This window comes from Mustelus asterias, chromosome 4 (genome assembly GCF_964213995.1).
Source record: "Mustelus asterias chromosome 4, sMusAst1.hap1.1, whole genome shotgun sequence".
Lineage (NCBI taxonomy): Eukaryota > Metazoa > Chordata > Chondrichthyes > Carcharhiniformes > Triakidae > Mustelus > Mustelus asterias.
In genome coordinates, this window is record NC_135804.1 from 60,921,656 (window position 1) to 60,937,601 (window position 15,946).

The 15,946-nt window shown below is 52.1% G+C and overlaps 1 protein-coding gene across 3 annotated transcripts in view; it reads right to left on the reverse strand.

Moving 5' to 3' along the window:
• Positions 1 to 15,946, reverse strand: part of elmo3 (engulfment and cell motility 3) — a 119,189-nt gene that overhangs the window by 80,097 nt on the left and 23,146 nt on the right. For all 3 annotated transcript variants that reach the window (XM_078211135.1, XM_078211136.1, XM_078211137.1), the window contains exon 2: positions 1,323 to 1,454. In XM_078211135.1, the coding sequence (XP_078067261.1) occupies positions 1,323 to 1,400 (78 nt within the window). In that variant the 5' untranslated portion in view covers positions 1,401 to 1,454. The remainder of the gene's footprint in view (positions 1 to 1,322; positions 1,455 to 15,946) is intronic.

The window sequence follows — 15,946 nt, forward strand, 5'->3', positions numbered from 1 at the left end:
AAATTAATTACGCTGTGGTCCTTTGAAGTCCTTCCTATCTGCTGCTTCCTCAGAAGTAAAATGGTTAGTGAGGCCACACCTGGAGTATTGTGTTCAGTTTTGGTGTCCTTATGAGGAATGATGTCCATGCTATAGAGGGAGTGCAGTGAAGGTTTACCAGGCTGATACCTGGGATGGCAGGTCTGTCATATGAGGAGAAACTAAATAGGTTAGGATTATATTCATTGGAGTTTAGAAGAGTGAAAGGGGATCTCATAGAAACTTATAAAATTCTAACAGAATTAGCCAGGGTAGATTCAGATACAATGTTCCCAATGGTGGGGGAGTCCAGAACTAGGGGTCATAGTTTGAGGACAAACCTTTTAGAACTGAGTTGAGGAGAAATGTTTTCACCCAGAGAGTGGTGAATCTGTGGAATTCACTAGCACAGAAAGTAGTTGGGGCCAAAATGTTGTGTGATTTCAAGAAGAAATTAGATATAGCCCTTGGGGCTAAAGGGGTTAAGGAATATGGGGGGATCAGGATATTGAATTTGATGATCAACCATGATCAAAATGAATGGCGGAGCAGGCTCGACGGGCCGAATGGCCTACTCATACTCCTGCTTCTAGTTTCTATGTCTCTATGTTTTTAAAGCTTGAAGACTTTTAAACTCAATGTAAAGATTTGAAACAGATGTGCTTAAATTCTGTAATATCGTAGAAGTTTGTGACAACTTCCACAGACTGAAAGAACCCTCCTCGCTGGGAAGCTATTTGGGAATCCTGGAAAAAAAACCCACGCGTTTCACTCCAACTGAAATCAGGTATTTCAGTATTTTCCAGTTTGGAATGTGGGTTGTATAGACCAGGAGTCAGTATGTTTGGAGCTAGCTCTGTACAACATTGCCAAATCAGTAATCCACAGACTTTCCAATGTGTTTGGAGCAGTTTTGAGAAGCACAATGTCTGGCTTTGGGTGCTATTTTAAACAGCTCTAAGCAACAATAGACTTTGTTACTGTCTGAATGTCCTCATACTCACACTCTGGACTTGATTCATAGAATCATATAGCACAGAAGGAGGCCATTCAGCCCTTTGTGTCCATAGCAGCTCTTTGAAAGGGCTAGCTGATTAGTCCATCCCCTGCTCTTTCCCCATAGCCCTGATTCTGAAACACTCTAACATAATCTGTCTCTCTAATTTTCCTCAAACTGTCCCCCGGGCTATCCCCGACTCTAGTGATCCACCACTCAGCTACCTTGAGTAAAAGTGAAAGAGCTCAGTGGGATTTCCCTGGTGCAGGTGATGTACTGAGACAGTCTGCCCACTATTGCTTCTTACCTGGTCAAGATCGATCAGCTGGGGATAGGCCCCAGGCATCTGCACTGCAATCTTCACAATATCTTTGGCCGGAGGCATGATGGCTCAGTCTGTTGAGTCTGTGGGGTTGGCTCACCTCACCAGACTGGAAACCTACACAATACGAGGATAAACAAGGATAAATTCGATGGAAGATTCAAATAATTGATTTTAAATAGTTAAATTTTCCTTTCTTTCCTTCACCTGACATTCTCCACCTTCCATTCCAATTTAAGCACTGGGAGCTTCTGAGCTCCAGATTTTGGCTGGAATGTAGAAGGAGAAAAGCCCCCAGTATTGTATAGGTGGTTGTCAAGGAGACAGGCCCTCTACATTTAACACATAGAGGAAGAAAATAATTGGAGAAGGAAATAAAGAAAAATGGAACACATCCGTTGGATTCAATATTTATTTTGGTTGACTAAAAATTATTGTGTAACAAAATAATTCCTTTGTTCTCTACTCTTACTTTGGGCCACTCCCAAGCTCACTTGATTTCCATGTTTGGCTCGCCAGAGGTGTACAAAAGTGACCATGAACTGGAAGATTCTACATGGAATATGCCTCCCAGTCCGAAACTGCCCCATCTGTCATCAGTGCTCTTCTACAAAGAAGTGGACCGAGATAGGGAACTCAGTGTCGGGCGCTGGAGACTCAAGCGTATCTTCCGACACGTTGTGACTCCATCTTAAGATGAACGTCAAACAACCAGAGGCGATTGTGTAACTCAAACGTAACTAAATTTCAGAGCTGCTTGGATCACTTCTTCTTAAAGGGACCCGTGTTGAACCACTTCCCACATTTCTAAGGGGCATCATCTACAATTTAATGAACACTATATATTGCATGTGGTACAACAAAATGTCAGAGCATGCATTTCCCTAGCGTCTTTTGCAACATTAGGACATCCCATTGCAACCAATGAAATGATTCTGAATTGCAAGTCCTGTTGTGGAAGATGCAGCAGCTCAATTGTGCACAGCAAACTCCCACAATGTGCTCATGGCTAGATAATCTGATTTAAGGATGTTGGTTGAGGGATAAATATTAGCCAGGCCAACAAACATCCCTGTTCTTATTTGAATATCATAGAATCATAAAATCCCTACAGTGCAGTCGGTGGCCATTCGGCCCATTGAACCCGCACCAACAACAATCCCACCCAGGCCCAAACTCCTCAGCCCCTTGTATTTACCTCGCCAGTCCCCCTGACACTAAGGGGAATTTAGCATGGCCAATCAACCTAACCCGCATACCTTTGGTCTGTGGGAGGAAACCCAGGCAGACGCGGAGAGAATGTGTAAAGTCCACACAGACAGTCACTCAAGGCCAGAATTGAACCCGGGTTCTTGGCGCTGTGAGGCAGCTAATCACTGTGCCACCGGGTCTTAGAATCTTTTCTGCCCACTGAGAAGATGGACAGGGCCTCCCTTTTAATGTCTCCACCCAAAGATGGTACTTTCAACCATGCGGCTCTCTCTAAGTTCCCAACCTAAATATTGTGCTCAGGTTTCTGAAGTGAGACGTGTCCACAACCCTCAGGCAATAGTGTTACACACTGAGCCATGGCTGACACCATAACCAATTCAGTTAACTACATAGGATGTGTGGCACAGATAACGGCCATTCAGCCCAACCTGTCCCTGCCGGCATTTATGCTCGACTCAAGCCTCCCCCCATCTTTTCTCATCCAAATCCACCATGGTAACCCTTTATTCCTTTCTCCTTCAGATGTTCATTTATTTGTCAAAAGTAAGGCTTAATTAACATTAACATTGCAATTATGTTACTGTGAAATTCCCCTAGTAGCCACACTACAGCACCTGTTCGGGTCAATGCACCTAACCAGCACGCCTTTCAGACTGTGGGGGGAAACCGGAGAACCCACAGGAAACCCACGCAGACACGGGGAGAACGTGCAAACTCCACACAGACAGCCGGAAATCCAACCCAGGTCCCTGGCGCTGTGAGGCAGCAGTGCTAACCACTGTGCCACCGTGCCGCCTGTGTGTGTCTAGTTTTCTCTTAAATACATCTATGCTATTCACTTCAATCACACACTATTAGATTATATATTCAACAAATACTATTCAGCACGGTGGCACAGTGGTTAGCACTGCTGCCTCACAGCGCCAGGGACCCAGGATCAATTCTGGCCTCAGGTCACTGTCTGTGTGGAGTTTGCACGTTCTCCCTGTGTCTGCATGGGTTTCCTCCGGGTGCTTAGTGTTAGGGGGATTAGCAGGGTAAATATGTGGGTTACGGGAGTAGGGCCTGGATGGAATTGTGGTCGGTGCAGACTCGATGGGCCGAATAGCCTCCTTCTGCATTGTAGGAATTCTATGATTCTAACTTAAGAATGCACCAGCAGATAAGGCCAGAGATTGCAAAAGTTAAGCTTTCTACATCTGAATGTGTGCAGCATTTGCAACAAAATGGATAAATCGTTAGCACAGATAGAAATGAATATGTTTGCAACAAAAGCAGAAGATGCTGGAAAATCTCAGCAGGTCTGACAGCATCTGTGGGGAGAGAATAGAGCCAACGTTTCGTGGCTAAATGACCTATTGTCAGAACTTCCCAGCTCTGACAAAGGTTTATCCTGACTTGAAACGTTGGCTCTACTCTCTCCCCACAGATGCCGTCAGACCTGCTGAGATTTTCCAGCATCTTCTGCTTTTGTTTCCAATTCCAGCATCCGCAGTATTTTGCTTTCACCTTAATGAATCCGTAGGACCTGATAGCCATTTAAAAGGCACGGCTACAAGGTGAGCAAGGCTTGGACCTGAATATACTCCATCAAGACCTTCCATAACTTTAAAAGCCTCTATTAGATCAACCTTCAGCCTTCATTCTTCACATGAAAAGACAGTTTACTGATATATATAGACACACATTTCTGGTATCCCTCTCCACAGCTCCCCCAGTGCCTTGATATCCTTTTTATAATATTGTGTACAGAACTGCACACTGTAGTCTAAATGTGGTCCAACCAAGGTTTGATACCTATTTAGCAAAACTTCCCTATTTGTTGATTCTATTCCTTTAGAAATAAAGCCCAGTATTTGGTTTGCTTTTTGCAACAATGGCCTTGCTACCCTGTGATGCAACATTTAGAGACTGATGGATTTGTACTCGGAGACCGCTCTCTATCCTGCCGAGACCACCAACTTCCAAGGCATAAGTGACCCCTGGTGAAGTTTGCTATTTTCTGTAATGGCCATTTCTGACTTCCAGAATTGAATTTCAAGTGAAGTTACCAGGACGATCATTAACATTTGACTGGTTTGATAGGATAATTTAATGCGATCCCAGAGAGAGAAAGGGTTACAGCACGCAAGGAAGCCATTCAACCCATTATGCTGGTACTAGCTTCCAAGAATGAATTAGCCAATCAATTCCAGTCACCTGCTTTTTCTCCACAGCCCTTCAACATTTCCCCCTTCAAGTATGTATCAAATTTCCTTCAGAGAATTACTGTTGAATCCACTTTTACCAGCCATTCCGATAGTGCATTCCAGGTCACAATTCACTGTGTAAAAACAGGTTTCCTCATATTGCCTCCAGCTCTTTACGCAAATTACTGGTATTCTAAACCTTGAGTCCTCTGGTTACCAAAGCTTCTGCAGCACAAAACAATTTCTCCTTATTCACTCTATCCAAACCCTTCATGGTTTTGGACACTTCTGTCAAATTTCCCCTTAACTTTCTCCGGTCAAAGGAGAACAACCTCAACTTCTCCAACCTCACCACAGAACTCATTCATTTCATAGAATCCTTACAGTGCAGAAAGAGGCCATTCGGCCCATTGAACCTGCACCGACAACAATCCCACCCAGGCCCTATCCCTGTAACCCCATGTATTTACCTTACTAATCCCCTGACACCAAGGGGCAATTCAGCATGGCCAATCCATCTAACACAAGAACCAAGACTCTAGCTGAGGCCTAAGCAGTGTCTTTTGAAGTGTTAGAATGCAAAAGCAAAGATTGCTATGCATGTCTTACTAAAGGCATGGGACACATTTGCCTTTACAACAGCCTTCAACGTCTCCTGTCACAGGAAGCTACATAAATGCAGGTGGTGTTGAATGTTCCTGCTGTGTTTCAGTGAACAGGTCTCCAATGGTGCAAGCAGTTCCTAACACAGTTGCAGCATGACTCTCCGTGGCAACCCGATTTCCTCCATCTTACACTTGACCAACTAAACAAAACAGATCATGACTTGCTTAGCTCTGAAGATTGTGCTCAGCAGAATCCCATCTGCAAAGCTCTCGCACCACTTCCTCTTGCCTCCACCCTGTCCTGCCTCTGTGGTTACAAAGATTGTTGAAAGCTGGACAACTCTTTACACAGTGACCATGACTGTCTGAGTTTTAAATTCTTTGATGGGACGTGGGTGTCGCTGGCAAGGCCAACATTTATTGCCTAATTCCCCATGAACTGAGTGGCTTGGTGGGTCAATTCACAGGGGATTTGAGAGTCAACCACATTGCTGTGGCTCTGGAGTCACAGGTAGGCCAGACCAGGCAAGGACGGCAGATTTCTTTCCCTAAAGGACATTAGTGAACTAGATGGGTTTTTACAACAATGGTTTCATGGTCACTGTTACTGAGACTAGCTTTATATTCCAGATTCTTTTTTTAATTAACTGAATTTAAATTCTACCAGATGCCATGGTGGGATTTGAACCTGTGCCCCCAGCATTAGCCTGGGCCTCTGGATTAGTAGAGCAATCATCTCAGGCCCCTACAACTCAAAAACTCCAGTGTTACTGACGAGTCTAATCCCAAACGATTAGTTGCTTGCTGTTTTATTAAAGAGCTTGCAATGAATGCCACTTCCATAATCTTCACTTCTCACTGCCACAATCTTTGTTTTAAAAGTTTTTTAGAAGTTTATTTATTAGTGTCACAAGTAGGCTTACATTAACACTGTAATGAAGTTACTGTGAAAATCCCCTAGTTGCCACACTCCAACACCTGTTCGGGTACACTAAGGGAGAGTTTAGCATGGCCAATGCACCTAATCACTACGTCTTTCGGACTGTGGGAGGAAACCGGAGCACCTGGAGGAAACCCACGCAGATACGGGGAGAACGTGCAGACTCCGTACAGACAGTGAGCCAAGCTGGGAATCGAACCCGGGTCCCTGGCGCTGTGAGGCAGTAGTGCTAACCACTGTGCCATCATGCTGCCCCTCATGCATTTAAGAGATTTGTTACCATGGGTTCTGGTGTTAACATTCAGTTTTGCTGGGTTGATGCTCACGATGGCAGAGAAGGTCCTGTCTGCTTGTGATTGTGTGCAGTTCTAGTCACCTCACTATATTGTGTGCAGTTCTGGTCACCTCACTGTAAGAAGGATGTGGAAGCGCTGGAAAGAGTGCAAAGGAGATTTACCAGGGTGCTGCCTGGTTTGGAGGGTAGGTCTTATGAGGAAGGGTTGAGGGAGCTAGGGCTGTTCTCTCTGGGGTGGAGGAGGCTGAGGGGAGACTTAATAGAGGTTTATAAAATGATGAAGGGGATAGATAGAGTGAACATTCAGAGACTATTTCCTCGGGTGGATGGAGCTATTACAAGGGGGTATAACTATAGGGTTCATGGTGGGAGATATAGGAAGGATATCAGAGGTAGGTTCTTTACGCAGAGAGTGGTTGGGGTGTGGAATGGACTGCCTGTAGTGATAGTGGAGTCAGACACTTTAGGAACATTTAAGCTGTTATTGGATAGGCACATGGAGCACACCAGGATGATAGGGAGTGGGATAGCTTGATCTTGGTTTCAGATAAAGCTCGGCACAACATCGTGGGCCGAAGGGCTTGTTCTGTGCTGTACTGTTCTATATTCTATGCTTGAACAAGGTCTGTCTTCCAACCAGAACCATCACTTTGTACAACAGCAGCAGCTGGGTTCAGGTAAATTACTTTCATCCAACAAGGATTTTCACAGTAGCTTCATTGCAGAATTAATGTAGGCCTACTTGTAACATTAATAACTAAATTAGTACATAAATACAGGCGGTCCATCCATGCCCGTGGGTGGCAAAGGGCAGACATCTCATCTCATTGGGTGTACCAGTTTCTGGTACCAGGGACAGAACAAGCTGCAGATCAGGACCTCCCTGTGGAGGAAACCTCGGTCCTCAGAGAAAGGTGATTTTCTTTTCCCTTTTTAGGGAGGGGCAGACAGAGAAAGCCCACACCTCCCTCTCCCCTACAATGGGAGGCAGGGGCAGGATCTTCTGAGTGCCCTTGGCAAGCTGACACCATAGCGACCTAGGCTCCCCCAATAAAAGTTGGTAGCCACGCACTGACCCCCCACAAAGTCCAGGAGAGACGGCACCCAAGCGGGCGTCTCAGGCCAGGATTTTCTGGGACTAGGTTACTTCTTGCTACACAAAAGGCCTTACCCTTGACCAGCAATCCGAATTCTGGGGAGCTGTGAGTGCCACAAACAAACTTCAACATTAACACATCAGAGATTCTCACATTGCAGGAGAACAGAGATTTATGGTGCAGAAGACTGGTGCTCCGGAACTAGCCACACCACTAGCCAAACTGTTCCAACACGGACATCCACCCAGCCAACATAGAAAACTTCCCAGCCAACCAGCACTCTTTCAATTCATTCTCGATCACCTGTAAAGCAATGGAAGGTGTCGTTGACAGTCTATCAAGCGGCACTTACTCTGCTATAACCAACTCACTATGCTCAGCTTGGGTTGCACCAGGTTCACTAAGCTACTGACCTCATTACAGCCTTGGTCCAAACATGGACAAAAGGACTGAACTCCAGAGTTGAGGTGAGAGCGAATGCCCTTGACCTGAAGACAGCCTTTGATCGAGTGAGGCATCAAGGAGCCTTAGAAAAGTTGTCAGTGGGAATCAGGGGAAATCTCTCCGCATATCTACCGTAGAGGAAGATGGTTATGGTTGTTGGAGGTCAATTATCTCAGCCCCAGGACACTGCCGCAGGAGGTCCTCAGGGTCACTTGGCCCAACGGCCTTCAGCTGCTTTATCAATGACCTTCCCTCCATCACAAGGTCAGGAGTGGGATGTTCCTGATGATTACATTGTAACAACTCACCAAGCCTCTTTCAACATCTCGATCCATTCACTACCACCAGCAAATTCCCTATGATCCCCTCCCAGCCACTCCCCATCCTGACTTGGAAACATATTGCCAGTCCTTCACTGTCATTGGGTCAGGATCCTGCAGCTCCCTTCCTAACAGCACTGTGGGTGTACCTACATCACATGAACCGCAGTGGTTCGAGAGGGCAGTTAGGAAAGGACAAGCTTGCCAGCAACATCAGGGAGGCAGGATGGTGGCACAGCGGTTAGCACTGCTGTCTCACAGTGCCAGGGACACGGGTTCAGTTCCTGTCTGTGTGGAGTTAGCAGATTCTCCCCGTGTCTGCTTGGGTTTCCTCCCATACTCCAAAGATCTGCAGGTTAGGTTGATTGGCCATGCTAAATTGACCCTAGTGTCAGGGGATTTGCAGGATAAATATGTGGGGTTACGGGAATAGGGCCTGGGTGGGATTGTGGTTGGTGCAGTCTCGATGGGCCGAATGTCCTCCTTCTGCACCGTAGGGATTCTATGATCCCATGAACAAATAACAGATGACAGATAGAGCCTTTCCCCCTGTGCACTGCTGGAAGTGGAGTACTCCATTGCCCGAAACCATGTTCCAGTTGTGAAAGGATGAGAAGATCATGATCTCCTTCACAAGCTCTTTGCATCACCACCATTGTACCTTCAGCTGCCTAGGCTCCACAGTCTGTGACTCCCTCCCTAAACAGCACCACCTCTCGCTTCCTTCAGAACTTAAATAAAAGCCACCTCTTTGACCAGACTATTTGTCACTCTGTCTACACCACCCCCCTCCCTTCAATGACCTGATGTCCATTTATTTTGATTTTGCCACTGTGAGGTTTAAGGATGCAACTTAAATACATTGTTCGCAAGGACAGGAAACTCATTTGACTCCAAATGAGTGAAATCAAGCTTTTTGCTTATTTGGGGATGAAAGGGATTGTTGGCCCATGGAGACAGCTGGATAGGATCTTTGCCAGCAGTAATGGGCGGGGATGAGTCAGGAATATGAGGGAAGCTCTGTGACCAGACTTGCCTCCTCATATACTGACAGGTCGCCGCATCTACACCTCCCCGCCCCCCGACACACACACACACCAGCCAATTAACACTGCGAGTGCTGAATGACTCTCACTGCAATGCAAGAAATAGCAATAAGACAACAAGGAATGAAGGGCAAAAATAGGAACTGCGGAGAAAGAGGAAAAGAGGATCAAGTTATGAGACAACATTGGAGCTACAGAGAGAGAGAGAGAGAGCTTCAGAGAGTGCGCGATGGAGAGAGAGGGGAGAAAATGACAGAAAGAGGGAGGAAGCAAAAAGAATGGAAAGAGGGGTGGGGAAAGAAAGTGAGAGAGGGATGGGGTGAGGGAGAGTGAGAGGGGATGAGGCGAGAGAGAGGGACGGGGAGGGGGGGACGGGGCGGGGGGGACGGGGCGGGGGGGACGGGGCGGGGGGAGGGTGGGGCGACGGGGCGGGTGGGGCGACGGGGCGGGGGGCGGGTGGGGCGACGGGGCGGGGGAGGGAGGGGCGACGGGGCGGGGGAGGGAGGGGCGACGGGGCGGGGGGGCGACGGGGCGGGGAGGGTGGGGCGACGGGGCGGGGGAGGGTGGGGCGACGGGGCGGGGGAGGGTGGGGCGACGGGGCGGGGGAGGGCTGGGGCGACGGGGCGGGGGAGGGCTGGGGCGACGGGGCGGGGGAGGTGGGGCGACGGGGCGGGGGAGGCTGGGGCGACGGGGCGGGGAGGCTGGGGCGACGGGGCGGGGGAGGCTGGGGCGACGGGGCGGGGGAGGCTGGGGCGACGGGGCGGGGGAGGCTGGGGCGACGGGGCGGGGGAGGCTGGGGCGACGGGGCGGGGGAGGGTGGGGCGACGGGGCGGGGGAGGGTGGGGCGACGGGGCGGGGGAGGGTGGGGCGACGGGGCGGGGAGGGTGGGGCGACGGGGCGGGGGAGGTGGGGCGACGGGGCGGGGGAGGGTGGGGCGACGGGGCGGGGAGGGTGGGGCGACGGGGCGGGGGAGGGTGGGGCGACGGGGCGGGGGAGGGTGGGGCGACGGGGCGGGGGAGGGGGGCGACGGGGCGGGGCGGGCGGGGGAGGGGGCGGTGGGGGGGAGGGAACGGCGGGGGGGCGGGGCGCAGGGGGGGCGGGGCGCAGGGGGGGCGCGGGCCGGCAGGGAGGGGGCGGGGCCGGCAGGGAGGGGGCGGGCCGGCAGGGAGGGGGCGGGCCGGCAGGGAGGGGGCGGGCCGGCAGGGAGGGGGCGGGCCGGCAGGGAGGGGGCGGGCCGGCAGGGAGGGGGCGGGCCGGCAGGGAGGGGGCGGGCCGGCAGGGAGGGGGCGGGCCGGCAGGGAGGGGGCGGGCCGGCAGGGAGGGGGCGGGCGGCAGGGAGGGGCGGGCCGGCAGGGAGGGGGCGGGCCGGCAGGGAGGGGGCGGGCCGGCAGGGAGGGGGCGGGCCGGCAGGGAGGGGGCGGGCCGGCAGGGAGGGGGCGGGCCGGCAGGGAGGGGGCGGGCCGGCAGTGAGGGGGCGGGCCGGCAGGGAGGGGGCGGGCCGGCAGGGAGGGGGCGGGCCGGCAGGGAGGGGGCGGGCCGGCAGGGAGGGGGCGGGCCGGCAGGGAGGGGGCGGGCCGGCAGGGAGGGGGCGGGCCGGCAGGGAGGGGGCGGGCCGGCAGGGAGGGGGCGGGCCGGCAGGGAGGGGGCGGGCCGGCAGGGAGGGGGCGGGCCGGCAGGGAGGGGGCGGGCCGGCAGGGAGGGGGCGGGCAGGCAGGGAGGGGGCGGGCAGGCAGGGAGGGGCGGGCAGGCAGGGAGGGGGCGGGCAGGCAGGGAGGGGGCAGGCAGGGAGGGGGCGGGCAGGCAGGGAGGGGGCGGGCAGGCAGGGAGGGGGCGGGCAGGCAGGGAGGGGGCGGGCAGGCAGGGAGGGGGCGGGCAGGCAGGGAGGGGGCGGGCAGGCAGGGAGGGGGCGGGCAGGCAGGGAGGGGGCGGGCAGGCAGGGAGGGGGCGGGCAGGCAGGGAGGGGGCGGGCAGGCAGGGAGGGGGCGGGCAGGCAGGGAGGGGGCGGGCAGGCAGGGAGGGGGCGGGCAGGCAGGGAGGGGGCGGGCAGGCAGGGAGGGGGCGGGCAGGCAGGGAGGGGGCGGGCAGGCAAGGAGGGGGCGGGCAGGGCAAGGAGGGGGCGGGCAGGCAGGGAGGGGCGGGCAGGTAGGGAGGGAGCGGGCAGGGAGGGAGGGGGCGGGCAGGGAGAGAGGGGGCGGGCATGGAGGGAGGGGGCGGGCAGGGAGGGAGGGGGCGGGCAGGGAGGGAGGGGGCGGGCAGGGAGGGATGGGGCGGGCAGGGGAGGGAGGGGGCGGGCAGGGAGGGAGGGGGCGGGCAGGGAGGGAGGGGGCGGGCAGGGAGGGGAGGGGGCGGGCAGGGAGGGAGGGCGCAGGGGAGAGAGGGAGGGAGGGGTGTAATGGAGGGAGGGGGGGGAAAAAGGGGAGGGAGGAGGGGAGGTAGGGGGGAAGGGCTGAGCAACGAGCAAGAGCATGGGAAAGAGAGAAAGAGTGAAAGATAATGGGGGAGAGAGGGAGATGGTGAGGGAGAGAGGGGAAGAGAGGAGATCGAGGGGGAGAGAGAGGTTGGCTGTAGGGTGAAAGGGTGGTGACGATAATTGAGAGGGGATGATGTGGAGAGGACTGGGTGGGCAGTGAGAGATCTTCACACTTATATAGAATGAATTATTAAATAATATTGACAAAGTAACCCTGAATTGTACTTAGAAGTGCGCTTCATTTAATCTCGCTAAATAATTCCACTTGAAACAAATAACATAAAATTGCTTTTCCATGAATGGTGAGAAATGTTTGGAATTAGTGCTGGATGTGCTGAAGCCGAGTGTTGGGAATGTTCACAGACAGCAGGCTGATAAGGGGAAATCTCGGATGTCTGGGAGAACACACTTCGACAGGCCTGTTAGAACAAGTTGTCTCTTCTCAGTTCTCCTGCTCTGTCACTGATTATTCCTTTCACACACACACACTGAGCTGGAAATCAGGAAATCAAACTTAACCTGTCTTAAAATCTGTTCTCATTTTGTAAAAAATGGAAACATAGGCACAAAATGTGGATGCGATGGAACTGGAGATCATAGAATCATAGAATCCTACAGTGCAGAAGGAGGCCATTCAGCCCATCGAGTCTGCACCAACTACAATCCCACCCTGGCCCTATCCCCATAACCCCATTTACCCTGCTAATCTTCCTAACACTAGGATTAATTTAGCATGGTCAATCAACCTAACCCGCACATCTTTGGACTGTGGGAGGAAACAGGAGCACCCGGAGGAAACCCACACGGATGTGGGGAGAACGTGCAGACTCCACACAGACAGTGACCCAAGCCGGGAAGCGAACCCGGGTCCCTGGCGCTGTGAGGCAACAGTGCTAGCCACTGTGCCGCCCATAGATGAAGCTATGAAAGCTGAATGCCCTCTCAGTGAAGCACACTGTCTATCCCAGCTCCTCCCGTGCTGATTGCTGGAGTGTCTGTACACGCCGCTACTGTGCCCTCTGAATCTGTACTGTTGTGACGTCTCTCAGCTTAACTGGCTGCTTTGTTGCTCTGCTTGTGCACTTGGACCAGGCCAGTCCCAGCAATGTATTTACTTGTGGTCGAGTAAAGGGTTACTGCTTATGTTAATTAGACAATGATGTTGATGATGACATCAAGGTCAGATGATCAGGAGGCTCCAAGGGAGCAAGACTCATACCTTGTGTGCCCAGAGAAGAACATCCTTAACATAGGCCGGTGGCACAGTGGTTAGCACTGCTGCCTCACAGCGACAGGGACCCGGGTTCGATTCCAACCTCGGGTGACTGTGTGCAGTTTGCACGTTTTTCCCGTGACTGCGTGGGTTTTCCTCTAGGTGCTCCGGTTTCTTCCCACAGTCCAAAGATGTGCAAGTTAGGTGGTTAGGCTATGCTAAATTGCCCCTTCGTGTCCCAAGATGTATAGGTTAGGTGGATTAGCCAAGGTACATGCATGGGGTTACGGGATAGGGTGGAGGTTTGGGCCCGAGTGGGATGCTCTCTCGGAGAGTCGGTAGGCCGAATGGCCTCCTTCCGCACTGTAGGGATTCTATTGGTTACATGAGGTCCCAGCCGTAAATAGGGCAAATAAATAATTGTGAACAAAACCTATTACTGACTGTTTCCATGGCACTCACTGAGGAAGTGAAACCTCATCCAGCCAGAAGCCAACACAGATAAAGGCAACAAGCCAAACCACTTGGCAAAGAGAGGAGAGAGGATTTAGTGACATGCCCCCACAAAGGCCAAAGATGTGTGGGTTAGGTTGATTGGCCATGCTAAATTGCCCCTAGTGTCAATGGATTAGCAGGGTAAATATGTGGGGTTACGGGAATAGGGCCTGGGTGGGATTGCGATCGGTGCAGACTCGATGGGCTGAATGACCTCATTCTGCATTGTAGGGATTCTATGAATTGTTCTTTCAGGCTGCAGTGAGTATGGGGGCAGTAGTTGTGATGCCTCTGGCTCTGATGATTGACAAGATGAGGAGAGGGTAAGCATATCCACCTGTGCCCGTTTCTCACCACATTGCAGATCCCACCCAACTCTCTAATAGCGCCCAAGGCACGCCCAGTCTCAAACCGGCGGCTGTGGGTCTCAGATCAAATGATGGGCTCTCCTTATTGCCGCTGTTACTCTCTCCCTCTCTCTTCCTCCTGGGTGAGCTGTGGCTGTGCAGGTAGTGGTTCCTGGCTGACCGAAACGAGGAAGCCAGAATGGGGAAGGTTGGTGTGGCGGAAGCAAGAGGTCGAAGGTCACACCATCCGCAGCTTGCTGGCCACGCCCGATAGCAGGATGAGGGGCTGCTGGGAATTGAGAAGGGACAAAAGGCAGGAAGACACCACCCTTCTTCATGTTTTCAGCAACCCTGATCTCATGGGGTCTGACACAGTTTGGCCCACGATGCCAGGAACCATCTCCTCTCAGCTTATCCAGGTGTTCTTCTCCCATCTATTGTGCGCCACCTTGTCCTGCGAGCAAGAGGACAGAATGGTTGTGTTGCACTGCATGCCTGCCGTAGCTGAATAGTGTGTGGAAGCAGCAGGAGCTGGGTGCCAGGGTGGAGTGTTTGGATGCTACACCGGAGCTCAGAGTGATTCTGGGTGAGTGATGGGATGTTGGTGAGAGACTGGTGTTGTGGTGGGTAAATGTCATTGATCGACATTGACCACCCAGGTGAGATCATTAGACTTCTTGTGGCACTGCTGCCAGGTCCTTGGATCCAAACTCCAAGGTTCACCTCCGCCACTAAAGCTGCCAGCACTGCATCCATGAAGCTGGAAGCTCCCTCTGCAGATATTCAGCAGTAGACTCCTGTGATGCAGTGCAGCTTCCCTATAAGAGGGACAGACTACCTTTAAGAGGAGCAAACCAGTTGCACCATGTGCTCTCTCTGAATGCTGTTTGCGCCCCCGCTGCCAATAATCAGCATGGACAAATTTTAGTCTCAAAGCAAAAGAGATGAATTAACACCTGAAAGAACAAAATAAAGTCCTGCATTTGAACAGCGCCTTTCACCACCCCTGGATGTTGCAAAAAACTTTTCAGTCCAGTTCAGTACTTCATGAAGCCACAGTTATAATGTAGGAAACATGGCAGCCAACTCCCACAAACAGCAATGAAATAAGTGAGCAGATAATCTAGAGATGGTTGAGGGATAAATATCGGCCAGGACACTGAGGAAAGCACCCCACCTCTTCAAGGTAGTGCCATCAGATCCTTTGCATTCCCCTGAGAGGCCATGGTTTACTATCCCATCTGAAGGACGGCACCTCTGACTGTGCCGCACTCCCCCAGTACCCACACTGGATTGTCAACCGGGATTTTATTCTCAAGCACCTGAAGTGGAGTTTCTGAGCCTACAATGTTTTGACTCAGAGGGAAGAGGTGATTCGAGTGGGAGGTGACAGACCTGGGCTTCTCACGAGTTTACAGATTGCCTGCTGCATACTCAGAAAACCATCTACAGCAGAGAAACAGGCCAGATTCAACCCAACCGCCCTTCACACTCCACACGAACCTCTTCCTTACACTGCCTTCAAACTTTCTATATCCTTATCCCTCGTGTATACATCAGGCCTTCCGTTAATATGGGTATACAAGTACTGCCCTGAGGGAGTAATGTGGCACACATATACTCTTCCATTGGAGTGACGGGCACATTTTCTTCATCCAAATCCAACTAAGCCCTTGCTGCTGTGCTGACAACGAACAGTGAATTCAACATGTCTTTCCTGCTTAGGGTTACTAACCCTCCAGGATTGGCCTGGAGTCTCCAGGAATCGAAGACTAATCTCCAGGACACTGCTGTGTGTGACCCTGGAGAAAAATCATCCGGACATTAAAAAGGATCCTTTTTGTCATTTTCTTTGCACATTTTTTTTTTTACAAGGGTCAAACCTATTGGCAACAGAGAAGGAAAGGCTACCTGGCTCTCAGCCAAGCATCATCCA